The following is a 13,057-nucleotide window of genomic DNA, read 5'->3' as shown; positions in this document are numbered from 1 at the left end:
GATTGATTCAGAAGTATTTACAAAAAGGCAAGTTATAAAGCAATAAATATTTATAGTATAAACTTTGTTTTCTTTTAAATATGCATTTATGTTTATATTAATAGAAAGCTTGGGAAAGTATCAACATGTTTAAAATCATAAAGGTGATTGGGTTAAAAATGACTATTTGCACATGTCTGCACTTTGTGAAAATTTCCTTTGAATATTGCTTTTGAACAATAAAATATAATTTTTGAGAAAATATGTATAGTTTTAAGGGTTTTCTCTTACAAACATTAAGGATAACAGTTCATTTTCCTGAGTATGATACGTAATGCATTCATGATATATTCCTACCCATCTATCCAGTTTCTTGCTGCAACTAAACTCAAACTCTTCTATGCTGCACACTCAATTAATTTCAATTCCCTGAACTAACCTAATTCTCTCCCCTCCATACCTTTGCATTGTAGTTCCCCATGCCTGTAGAGGACAGCTGATGACAGATATGTCAATAATAATAAGAGGGTCTCATTATCTTGGTTCTGAAATACTGTGACAGCTTGTGAGGATGATTGGCTGAGGTCCCTTGCTCATGTAAGAGTTCCAGTGGAGACTGGAGCAAATGGACTCAGCAGCTTTGCAGATGACTTTGTTATTCCTGTGAATTGAGAGGAAATACAAAAACTGACATGATTCCCCAATCTTAAGATATACAGGGTCCCGCAGAAGTAACGCCTGCTTCAGTGTGGTTGGTAGGGTAATAATATGGTTGTAATAATTTATAGTTTTAATTTGAACATTTCACCTAAAATGTCTTTATGGTATGCTTTAGTGTGATATTGCTATGTTACAGAATTACATGTTTATGATTTTATAATAAAAGATTTTGTAATAAAAAAAGAGGTGTTATTTGTGCCGGACCCTGTAGATAACTAGAACCTTAAAGTCTGCTTAAGGTTTAGAGAAGGGAGGAAGGAAGGACCAGAGGAAGAAAGGAAGGAAGGAAGGCTGGCTCAAGACATCTTGATGGAGATGCGGGCAGGGATTCAGGGAAAAGGCAGGAAAAGACCTTTGAGAAATTTGCCCATTTAGTTAAAAGACCTTTGAAACTTGCCGTTTCCACTCTCATGTCACCTTCGCTCTGTATTTTTAAACTCATGTTCTTCTCGTGGACAGCAACATATGTTACTTTGACTGTTTTTATTAAATTCAATAAATATTTAGTCACTATTATATGGAAGTCATTATGCTAGGAAATTCATTCATTCAGTCCAAAATATGCATCCAGAGGTTTCTATGTGTCAGTCTAAAAGCTTAGTGCTAGGTATTGGAAATATGGAAACAATTAAAATATGTTACCCGCTCCTAAGTATCTCATAGTGCTGAGTAAATATGAGTTATGTATGAATAATTACACTTCAGTATGCCAAGTGCAATAACAGATGTATAAGAAACAGTTGTGGTAAAGATTGGGAACAACTAATGAGAGTTTCAGGAAAAGTTTTATAAAGAAGATATTTAAAGTAAAGTTTGAGCCCTGGCTGTTGTGGCTTAGTGCCAGCCTGAGAATCAAAAGGTCACCAGTTCCCATTCCCAGTCTAGGGCACATGCCTGGGTTGCTGGGTTTCGGGCCAACTCCTCAGTAGGGGGTGTGCAAGAGGCAACCATACATTGATGTTTCTCTCCCTTTGTTATTCCCTCCCTACCCCTCTCTAAAAATACATACACACATACATACATACATACGTACATAAAATAAAGTTTGAAAGCTGAATAACCAATTAACAAAGGCACAAGATGGAGGTATGAATAGAAGTATGGGCATTTCATATAAGGAAGTGAGAATTATATGTGTTTTATACAGTGTGCATAGAAGTGTGAAACAGCAGAACATGTTTAGGGAATTTTAAGGAGTCTAAGTAAATGAGCAAACAATGAAAGCAAGCACTTATTTTTAGTATTTCAGCCAAGATGACAGTGAACCTGGTAAACCAGGCAGACATGGCTGCACATCAACCCGAGGTCTCTGTGGAGCTACTGAAAATCTGTACAGAAGATAATGAGTGACAGAACAAAGGCTGTGTCATAACATAACTTGAAGTGGCTCCTCTAGCCTAGGGACTCCAGTTCTCTTCAATCAGGTTACAAAACTTAGTATTCTCCTTTAGTGGGTCTTCCCATTCATCCTCCTGTATCCAGCCAGTCACCAATCTATGTTAATTTTCTTTCAAAAATAGCCTATCTTCTCTTATCAGGGTCAATGTCTCATCTACGCTCAGTTCACTCTTGGATAACTGTAAAACCTTCCTAGTGAGTCTCTGGCTTATTAGTCTTTGCAAACCTAGCACTCATCATACTTCCTGGCACATGGCAGGCATTCAGTAAATAAGGTACACTCTCAACCGGGGGTGGGAGGAGAACACCACGGATTACCCCAAATTACAGATAAGACAAATTAGAGTTACCTCTCATTATTCCCATTATGGGGCAGGTGCTGAATTAGGCCCTAGAGGTATGTATATTATTTGGGAATGGGAGTGGAAGAGAAGCAGAAGTGGAGCTTCCCAGTTAGGGTTGGAGTAAATCCAACAAGACAAATTCCCCATGGGTAGTTTCCCTCACCTTCCTCCTATCCCAGTAGGTACTCAGGGATAATCTAACTAAGAGAGTACTGAGTCTGTTTCAAGTCCACAAACCCATCATTGGCTGTTTCCAGGCAGTTTCCTTTCCCTATCCCCAGGCTAACTTTTCTTAATACCAAGTTCATACTATCACTCTTCACATTCAAACTCTCAACAGATCCTAACTCTAAGTCTAAACTGCACAGCTTATCTCTTAAAAAACTGAAGCTGCACTTCCTATACATGTCCCTTATTTTCCTGGAGCCTCTCTTCCAACTACACACTGTAAACCTCCACTCTCCTCTCTGCTAACCCCCCACACATTTTTCTCACTGTCACACAAGCAAGAGACGGTTATTAGCTGCCTACACTCCACATCTTATCTCTTTACTGCAAATGCTCACCTCTCATCTTATCTCTTAACACATCTTACCTCTTGACTCCAAATGCTCTTCTTACCTTTGCCCATGGAGACCTTCCTTCTCTGTCCACTTCCAACACAGGCGATGCCACTCAGTTTAGCACTTGTTTGTGTCAGTTTCCCCAGCACACCCACACTCGCAATTAAAGCACGCACCCAGTTTCCACTTGATTAAAGCCCTTCGTACCCAAAAGCATCAGGAGCATCTTTAACCCGGCCCTTCCTGATTGTCTGGTGATTTTTAGTTTGTATTTGTTGAGGTTAAAGTCGGTATCTTGACTCCCAAGTATTCTTGAGTTGCTTGCTGTGTATGTTTTGTGGTCCACCTGGAAAGCAAAAGCACTGTAAAGTAAATATTTAAATAGATGTGTGAAAATGAATACATAGCCCTGGCCCGTATGGCTCAGTTGATTGAGCATCCTTCAGCACAGTGAAAGGCCGCCGGTTTAATTTCCAATCAAGGCGCATGCCTGGGTTGCAGGCTTCCTCCTGGGATGGGGGACAAGAGGCAACCAATGGATGATTCTCTCACACGTTGATGTTTCTCTCCCTCCTTTCCTCCCTCCCTCCCCCCTCTCTAAAAATAAATAAAATCTTTAAAATGAATGAATAAATGAGTACTGGACATTAACGTTTAAAAACTGCAGAGTTTAATCTCCGTAAAGTGTTTAATACCTAGAAGCCTGGAAAACAGCATAGTACATTAGTTCCAAAAGCTAGGGGACCCGACAGTCCCCAGGTTGTTCTCAATAACCCCAGCAAAGATGTTTCCAAGGTAGAGCTAATAATATGAATAAAGCCAACCTCAGGTAAGCCCTCTCTTTGTGGGCGTGTGGTTGTGCTTGACTCCACCCCTTCCAAGAACGCAGCCCTGTGATTGGTCACAACGCGTTTTAGAGCTGCCCAATCGTGTACTAGCAGCTGCTTTAGGGACCTTTCGCTTACGGGAGAAACATGGCGGACCGGCTCACGCAGCTTCAGGACGCCGTGAACTCGGTGCGCAATTTCACTCGATTAGTCTCTCTCTTTCCTGACGTAAAGCGAGGGAGGAAAAGGGGCTCGATAGACGGAACCCGGAAGTGGGGAGCGGACGAAAACAGGCCATCAACAAAAAGCGGTCGGGGCGGCGGAGTCGTCGCGGCGTCTTGGGTGGTTTGAGGCCGGCGACCGGGCGGTGCAGAGAACTGCGGGAGGGAGCAGCCTTTTTCCGCTGGGAAGGGGAGGCGCCCTCTCTTCGGCCTCTTAGGCTTCATGGATCTGTCCTGTTCTCGGGGAACAGTATTATTTCATCAGTGATGCTTAGACGATCTCTTCTTGTTTGGGAGGAGGGGAGAAGCAGCAGAAGCTTCTCTTCCCCCTTATCAGTGTTAACCCACGAAGGAGAACCTGTGCTTTTGGTGATTGGGTCTTTGTTACTAAATGTTAGCCGAGAGAATCCTTCGCCAAAACTTTACTGTTGGGGCTGGAGTGATGGTGGAATTAGAAGTTTTGTTTCATCTTAGTTGGTACTTACATTCCAAGGGTCTGGTTCCATCTCCTGGCCACGCCCCACATCACTTTGGGGAAAACTGACATCTTAATGGTAATGAATTTTCTAATCCTCGTATATTTCCATTTATTTAAGTCTTCTTAAAGGATTAGTGAACCATAGGATTCATGTACTTATTACCATTAAGAGTTAAATAGTTTTCTGGTTGTAGTTCTGCTTCTCAGCGTCATTCTGTTTATAATTTGATGTCCAGGTAAGATGCATAGAGAGAGAGAATATGTTGACTGAAAATCTAAGTACCAGGTCTCTTGCCAGTTTTTTCGCATTGGATGCTAGTAAGTTGACATTCTTGTTATTGCATCAAGTTTTGTAGAGTGTCAAAAATCTACTTGTGGGAAACTGATCTGCGCATTGTGTGTATAAAATAAGACCTTTTAAGGCTGAGAAGGCCAGTCCCTAAATGTTGATGAATTCACCAAGATAAATTCTACCTTGTGGTGATGTTTCTGGGCTGCCAGCTAACCTCCCTCAGAAGATACTCTGTTGCGGTTTTACAAAATCTAATTGTAATGATGCTGTCGGATGGAAATGTTATTTTAGAGAAAGATTGCCTATTCATACCTGTCTTGTAGCCAGAAGGAGTAAAAACAAAGTGAATATGGCCTTAACCCTATGGAGGCATTCTGATGATTGAATTTAAAGGATAAGCCTCTATGTTTACTAGCATGGGTGCCCACTGTGTATATAAGCACTAGCATGTTTACAGAGAGATACTCTTTAAGGAGTTTCCAGTCTGATTAGAAAGATGTCATATACTCAAGAGACATTTAAATAAGGCAAAAGCAGTATGTGTTTAGGGAGCTCTAATGACTCAAGTGTTTTCAGCTGTAAGTGCTGAAGTACATTGGAATATATAGAGTGATATGAACCAAAATAGAGGGAATCTTCTTAGCATTTATCTGAATTGTAATTATTTGTAAAATTAAAATATTTATTATTTTTAATAATGGGCTTTATATAGGTATATATGTCTGTCAACGGTGTTAAGCATGTTATTTTTAAAAATGTATTCATAACCCCACCAAGATAACATTTGTTTTACCCTCTGAGAACTGGTGAAGGGCAGAAACTGTCTAGTTAACTATATCTCTGTAATGTTTATACATATACAGTGCATGTCATAAAGTTCATTTTCAGTAAATATTTGTTGAGTAAATAGATCTTGAGAGCTTTTGAAGGACAAAGCAGGCAGATAGCCACTGTGTTGAATATTTTTTGCTGTACTGTGAGAATGTTCCCAATTTAAAAATAAAAATTAAAAAAAACCTACTCAAGTTACTTGAACCAGAATTAGAATCCACATGTGTACAGCTTCTGAGAACTTAGCACTGCTCCATTACATTTGCAAATTGTGAGCAAAAGTGTTGTATTTGGGAATTAATTTATCACTAGTCAGATATATGCCAAGGAGCAAGGAGCAGAAAAATGAGTAAGTAGGGTTGACTTAGATTATTGAAAGCTTTGAAACAGCCTGAAGAATTGGAGTTACATTTTGAAAACCATGCTGGGTGAGCTCAAAATTTTTGAGCAGGGTAAAATAATATAGTGAACTAGAAACAATAAGGAGGCTATTGTAAAAATTCTGATGTGAGATAATTGGTGGAACTAAAATAGCGCTGATGATAAAAGAAAAAGGGAAAGGTTTTGCAGTGTTTGAAGATGAAAGGAAAAAAGTTGAAGTCAGTAGTGGTTGACTAGGAAAATCTTAATACAAATTAGATGTTAAAGGAATCAGTTGACTTTGAGTTCTGTCATGTAAATAGTGGCAGAGAAGTTTAGTGGCAATGCTTATTCATTGATTGGAAATAAGGAATTGATATTTGAAAGGACAGGACTATTGAGAGAAGTTCATGGGAAGACTGAGAGTATACATTTGGAGATGGTAAGAAATTAGTACTTTTTTTTTTAAATAAAGACTTTATTTATTTATTTACTTATTTTTAGAGAGAGAGGAAAAGAGGGAGAAAGAGAAGGAGAGAAACATCAGTGTGTGGCTGCCTCTCACACACCCAGTACTGGGGACCTGGCATGTAACCCAGTCATATGCCCTGACTGGGAATTGAACCAGTGGCACTCAATCCATTGAGCCACAACAGCCAGGGCAGGAATTAGAATTTTTAAAAAAATATATTCTATCAATTATGCTATTACAGTTGTCCTAGTTTTTCCCCTTTTTCCCGCCCCCCCCCTCCATTTGGTACCCCTGTCCCCTCTAGCAACACCCCCCTTAGTTCATGTCCATGGTTTGTGCATATAAGTTCTTTGCCTTCTCAATTTCTTACACTGTTCTCAACATTCCCCTGTCTATTTTGTACTTACCAATTATGCTTATTATTCCCTGTACCTTTCCCCCCACCCTTGCCTTTTCCCCTTCCTGCTGATAACCCTCCAAATGATCTCCATATCTATGATTCTGTTCCTGCTTTTGTTGTTTGCTTAGTTTGTTTTTTAGATTCAGTTGGTGATAGTTGTGAATTTGAAGATTTAGTATTCTAAATCTTCAAAACTGCTTAAGGAATACCTCTAGAGCACCAGGAGTTTGCAAATTTGCGTCACGAAGAAAAACATTTCTAAATACTTAAGGTGCTATCTTTTTACCACTATTTCTTTAGATTTGTAACTACTACCCTGGTCTCAAAAAAGGGATCAATACTTTGTATATGAGTTGCACAGGTTTTATTTATCGTGGGACCTTACTTAGACATTTGCCAGTCAAATTTGTTTATTCTGCTAAACCTCAAAAAAGTCCTTACTTGTGCCTGCAAGCAGTATTGGCCTGTATTTCTGTTGTCAGTCTCTTACCTTCGGAAGAAAAGAAAGATTATTTTATATTTCTTTTTAACTGTTTTAAGTAGATTGCTACCAAACCTAATTTCTTTACATGATTAAAACTTTAATTACTGTTAGTAACTGGCTAATTTTATACAAAAATTACGTTTTTGATTTATTCCCTTGCTCAGAGAAGATCATTATTATAGAAACATGTTGTCATTACCAATAAAATCCTTAAATTTGATAAATCCTTTCTAACTTTGACATGTTTTCTTTGGCCTCCAGCTTGCAGATCAGTTTTGCAATGCCATCGGAGTGTTGCAGCAGTGTGGTCCTCCTGCCTCTTTTAGTAACATTCAGACGACAATTAACAAGGACCAGCCAGCCAATCCTACAGAAGGTGAAGAGATTTTCTTGGCTTCTCTTAGTTTGACTCTCATGTTACTTGTAATTTTTAAAATTAGATTTAATGAGAAATTCAGCTTCTTTTGGCTTTCTAAAAATGCTGTTTGAGAATATTACTACATAACATGTCATAATTCTGTTTTGTCAAATAATAGATCGCTACTCCTTTAGAGGAAAATTTTTATGAATTTAACTGAATTTTACTTCTTGGACCTTAAAAAGGAAGGCATTCCGTTTACAGATTTCTTTTTTTTTTTTTAAAGATTTTATTTTAATTTATTTATTTTTAGAGAGGGAAGGGAGAGAGATATAGAGAGAGAGAGAAACATCAATGTGCAGTTGCTGGGGGTTATGGCCTGCAACCCAGGCATGTACCCTGGCTGGGAATCGAACCTGGGACACTTTGGTTCCCAGCTGTTTACAGATTTCTTTATTCAAGTGACCACCATATTGACCTAATAAGTGATATATTACGGTTAATTCCCAATTTGAGTTAATATCAAGGGTAATTCTCAAACGTGATAGGATTGACGTGTCAAAATTATACTTTAATCATTAGAAGTATAGTATAGAAAAAGTTATATAAAGTTTTCTGGTTTCCTTAACTTAATGCTTCATTACTGTTTCTGAAAACTTGAGCCCTCATGCCCTAAAATAGTAGTCTCTTCCTCTAGAATATGCCCAGCTTTTTGCAGCGCTCATTGCACGAACAGCAAAAGACATTGATGTTTTGATAGACTCCTTGCCAAGTGAGGAATCCACAGCTGCTTTACAGGTAAAAATCTCTGTTCCTTTGAGTACTTTGCTAACAGGGAATTTTGAAATAAAGGAGATAGATTTAACACCATTCATTATAATATTTAAAGTTCAACATTAAATTTTAAAATGGGCATCTCATTCATTGTGCATTAGTGGAGTCTGTTAAAGACTGCACTGAACGTGTGTATGTAGCTGCCCGATTTTGAGTTAAATGGACACTTCCTATTTTTTAATCACTTTGGCTCTTTACCTAGCAAAGAATGAGAGGAGGGTGGCATTCTGGATGTAGAGTAGAATAGTAGTGTCCAGAAGCAGTGTGAAAGGGAGTCACATATAGACATCCAGAGATCTCTAATTGAAAATTCATTGTTTTAAATATTCAGACAGGGAAAGCTTTTCATAGTTTCCCGATTTTAGAATATTTGCCACTGAAAGATCTATCACAATGGTTGCATAGTTATCCAGATTTAAAGTAAAGACTTCTACAGTTTGTTCTCAGCTCTTATTAATCTCCAGGTTTTTCATTTCTCAAAAGATCTTTAAATTTGTGTGTTATAAAGGCTGCCAGCTTATATAAGCTAGAAGAAGAAAACCACGAAGCTGCTACATGTCTGGAAGATGTTGTTTATCGAGGGGACATGCTTCTGGAAAAGATACAGAGTGCACTTGCTGATATTGCACAGTCACAGCTGAAGACAAGAAGCGGTACCCACAGCCAGTCTCTTCCAGACTCCTAGTACCGCACGTACCATGTGGCTGAGAAAAGAACTATTTCAGTGCCATTAAGAATTTTGCATCAAATTTAGATGTAAGCCTTATCAACAGTGGACAGAAACATTAAGTACTATAACACGTTATCTTTTTAGCTATTTTTAATAGTCTTCTATTTTCACTCTTGATAAATTAGCTTGTAAAATTGTGATTGAACCAGTTTTAAATCATCATTATAACATCATTTTTTATTACCTGAATGAAATTGAGGCAGCTATCGCATTAATGGTTATAATATAATTAAACAAATATACTATAAAATTCTGTTGTTTCATAACTTTGGTCTTTATTTTTGTTATATTTCTACAGTTGTTTTGCAAATAAAAACATCTCTCGAGCCAGAGGAGAGGTGGTGAGTGCAGAGATACGGGACATTTCAACTTAGGCTGGCGTCCTTCTGCCTCCTTAGGGTCACACTGTAGAAACTGGAGCTTGAGCAAGGAAAGTTTCTGAAACCCTGTTGCTTTAAAGATACAAAGAGAATTAACGTGGTTGGACAGAATATTAGGTTACTTTTATGGAAACTTCCCTCTTTTTTCCAGGACTTTATATCCATTTTAGTTCATCTCCAAAGTTTTTTTCTACTAAGAAATCCTGTCTATGGAACTTCCATGCTACTGTGAGAACTTTTTTTCTTCATTCCAAACTATTTTTTCCCCAGCTTTTCACCTGCTTTTCATTCTTCCCTTTAGTTTTAGTAGTGAAGTACATTTCCAGAGTCACTTACTCCTTCTCATTCTTCTTATTTATCTGAGGTTCTGTCTTCTAATCTTGTTAACTTTTCAGCCTTTGTTGCTGCACTGTAATATAACCAGAACACACTTCCACTACGTCAGTTACTTCAGTATGATTTTCCCTGTTGCACTTAGTTTGATATTGTGAGCATTTGTGCCAGCATTATCAAGTATGATTACTCATCCTGCTCTTGGATCTCCTTGACTCCACTTATTTTCTCCACTAGAACGCGGGAGTTAAAATGTGTTCCACATTGTAACTGGTTCTATCTTCAAAGGCTACATGTTTCAGGATATCCTGAGCTACATTTTCTGCAATCTGTTACTTACCCAGAGTTTAAGAAGGAGCAAGAACAGCAATCAGAGATCTATTGCCTATTATTCCCATCATAATAAAGCTCTTCCACAACTCTTAAAAAAAATACTGCTTAGAAGCAGGGATGTCCAACCTGCTGCCCTTGGGCCACATGTGGCCGTGAATGCAGCCCAACACAAAATTGTAAATTTACTTAAAACATTATGAGATTTTGTGATTACGTGTCACAATGTATTTAATGTGTGGCCCAAGACAACTCTTTTTCCAGTGTGGCTCAGATGCCAAAAGGTTGGACACTCCTGGCTTAGAGGCCCTTTTTAACTCCTATAATTTATAGAATCATTAACTTTTAAAGTTATGTTAAATGTTATTATACTAATGGATATTTAAAATGTTTGGCTTGTTCTCTCTGATATCACTTAAAATGCATTTTATTTTTAAACATTGGCATCAGGTTTCTAAAAGATAAAAGGACCCACAAAAGAAAGTAACTTTCAAAGTACTGATCCCTATTCAATACAATTAGCCCCAAGAGACTGATTGGAAAAGTTGTAGCCTTAAGCTGGTGGGTCAACTACTGTTAAAATACTACTCCTACCTGAAAGAGATTTTTTTATATTTGATACTGCCTTTTCTTTCACCACCCCTTAAGTTTAAGGTATTGTAGGAAAAAGACAGTATGCACTCTGAAGTATTCATGAAGATTGTACAACAAAATCTGTAAAGGTTATCTATAACAGCTTCTCTTAGACATCATTTTATGGACATGTCTGTTGGGTCCGGGAGTCTCAAAGCTCAATAGATATACTGGCAATGACGATCCTGTGCCTAGTACACAGATGTGGGAGGACCGAAAACGGAAGGCTCTTGCCTTCATGCCCTGATCTATCCCTCCCTTCCCGTTTACCCAGATCTAAATTGTTTTGAGAATTAGCATACATTTGGTTCTGTCCAAAATGCCCACAAAGACATTTGGTCCACACCAAAAGGGCCTTGATATTTTGTCCTGTTCAAACATCCACAAGCAAAGACCTTCTGGTGTGGACCAGATGTCTCTGTGACCTTTTGGTCAGGTCCTAATTTCCCACAAGGATTTTAAGGAGAAAAATCCTTAGAGGTGGGACCATCTCCTGTCTCTTCCCAAAGGACCTCAGACCCTATGCCCTGTTCGAATTTTGGAAACCTCATGGAAACCAGGGATGCAAACCTTAATGGCTTTGTTGGATATACATATCTAGGTGACTATCATACTTGGTCCAGTGGGGAGAAGGGGCCACCTGAATTAAACTTGAGTTCTGAGCAAAGTAACTTGGGAGGGAGGGAGATAGATATAGTGTAACTTGGGAGGGAGGGAGATAGATATAATATGGCTAGGGCCCTTGAGACCAACCTGATGCACTGGTCATGGCTTCTACCTTGCATATATCACTGGGACAGACATCCTGTGTGTTTGTGATTCACCCCCCTCACAAATGCCAGAGAGGGTATTCCCACTCAGGACATGCTAAATCTAAAGAGGTGGTAGTGTGACTTGTAAAACAATCCCCAACCCATCTCCCTGTCCATTGCCTGTTGGGTGCCTAGCCACTGACAATTTACTTGAATGCCGTGTTCCAGGAAAACACAACATTCAGTTAGGAAACCCCTCCAACCTCTTGTGTTCCAGAAAATGGCTTATGGCAAAGAACCACCTTGCCCTATATAACTAAAATAAGATCTGTGCATTACTCCTTTGTTTATAGACCCAGACCCTCCAAATTCCCACTCTTTGTTTCATAAATAATTTAACTAATTATCCCCACAGACCATCTGGAAAAATGTCCTCTAATGTGACCAAACTTTAGGCTTCTCCCTCATGAGCCCTTGTAGTGGTATATGGAATACTTCCTTCTCAGTGACACCTCCCAAAAAATTTACCACAAAAAAAGAAAAGACATTACCTGATTAGTTGTTCCATTATGTCATCCATTCACCTCCTTCACACCCAGGTTTTTCCAGCCTTCTTACTATTTAAAAAAAACATTCCTTTTCACCTCATCTTTGAGATGCTTGCAGATCTTATAGTCAAAGCATTCTTTACAATATTTTAAATTAGAATATTCAGTAGGCAGCTATTTTTCCTTCTTCGAGCATAAGAGAATGGTATATATTACAGTTGTTGGATTATTGATTTGATTTTTTAAAGTAATGTTGTTTGCCACAGTAATAGATTAAAATCAGAATCATGATCATCTAAGTTGATGCAGGAAAAGCACTTGATAAAATTCAACATCTGTTCACGAAGAAACTCTTGGCAAGGAAGAAGCAGAAAAGGATTTTTAAAATGTGAAAGGGCGCCCTGACCAGTGTGGCGCATCTGTTTGGGCATCGTCCTGCAAAGCAGAAGATGGCCGGTTCTGTCCCCACTGGGGCACGTGCCTGGGTGGCGGGTTTGGTCCTGGTTGAGGCATGTATGAGAGACAACCAACCAATGATTCTCTGTCACGATGTTTCCCTCCCTTCCCCTCTCTCAATAAATAAATAAATAAACAAACAAATAAATAAATAAATCTTTTTTAAAAGAAGGTCCAAGTCTGTGGGGTTTCTTTTGGGGGTTGATGAAAACATTCTGGAATTTGGGGGTGAACAACTGTGAACATACTAAACACTGAATTGTGTACTCTAAAAGGGTGAATTTTATAGTATGTGAATTGTATCTCAATAATGCCATTATAAAAAAATTCATGC

General features: G+C 38.6%; 1 protein-coding gene across 2 annotated transcripts; it reads left to right on the top strand.

The window, feature by feature from the left end:
- Positions 1 to 3,940: 3,940 nt before the first annotated feature.
- Positions 3,941 to 12,262, top strand: MED21 (mediator complex subunit 21). 2 transcript variants are annotated; one of them, XM_028533312.2, is made up of 4 exons: positions 3,941 to 4,020; positions 7,631 to 7,745; positions 8,425 to 8,525; positions 9,070 to 12,262. In XM_028533312.2, the coding sequence occupies exons 1-4, from the start codon at positions 3,979 to 3,981 to the stop codon at positions 9,244 to 9,246; spliced, it is 435 nt and encodes a 144-aa protein (XP_028389113.1). In that variant the 5' UTR covers positions 3,941 to 3,978; the 3' UTR covers positions 9,247 to 12,262. The 2 variants fall into 2 exon arrangements, with proteins under 2 accessions (XP_028389113.1, XP_035875124.1); XM_036019231.1 differs by lacking the exon at positions 9,070 to 12,262 and having other exon boundaries at positions 8,412 to 8,476.
- The last annotated feature ends 795 nt before the right edge of the window (positions 12,263 to 13,057 follow it).

This window comes from Phyllostomus discolor, chromosome 2 (genome assembly GCF_004126475.2).
Source record: "Phyllostomus discolor isolate MPI-MPIP mPhyDis1 chromosome 2, mPhyDis1.pri.v3, whole genome shotgun sequence".
Lineage (NCBI taxonomy): Eukaryota > Metazoa > Chordata > Mammalia > Chiroptera > Phyllostomidae > Phyllostomus > Phyllostomus discolor.
Note: the sequence above shows the minus strand (reverse complement) of the source record. Positions and strands in the feature narration are given on the sequence as shown.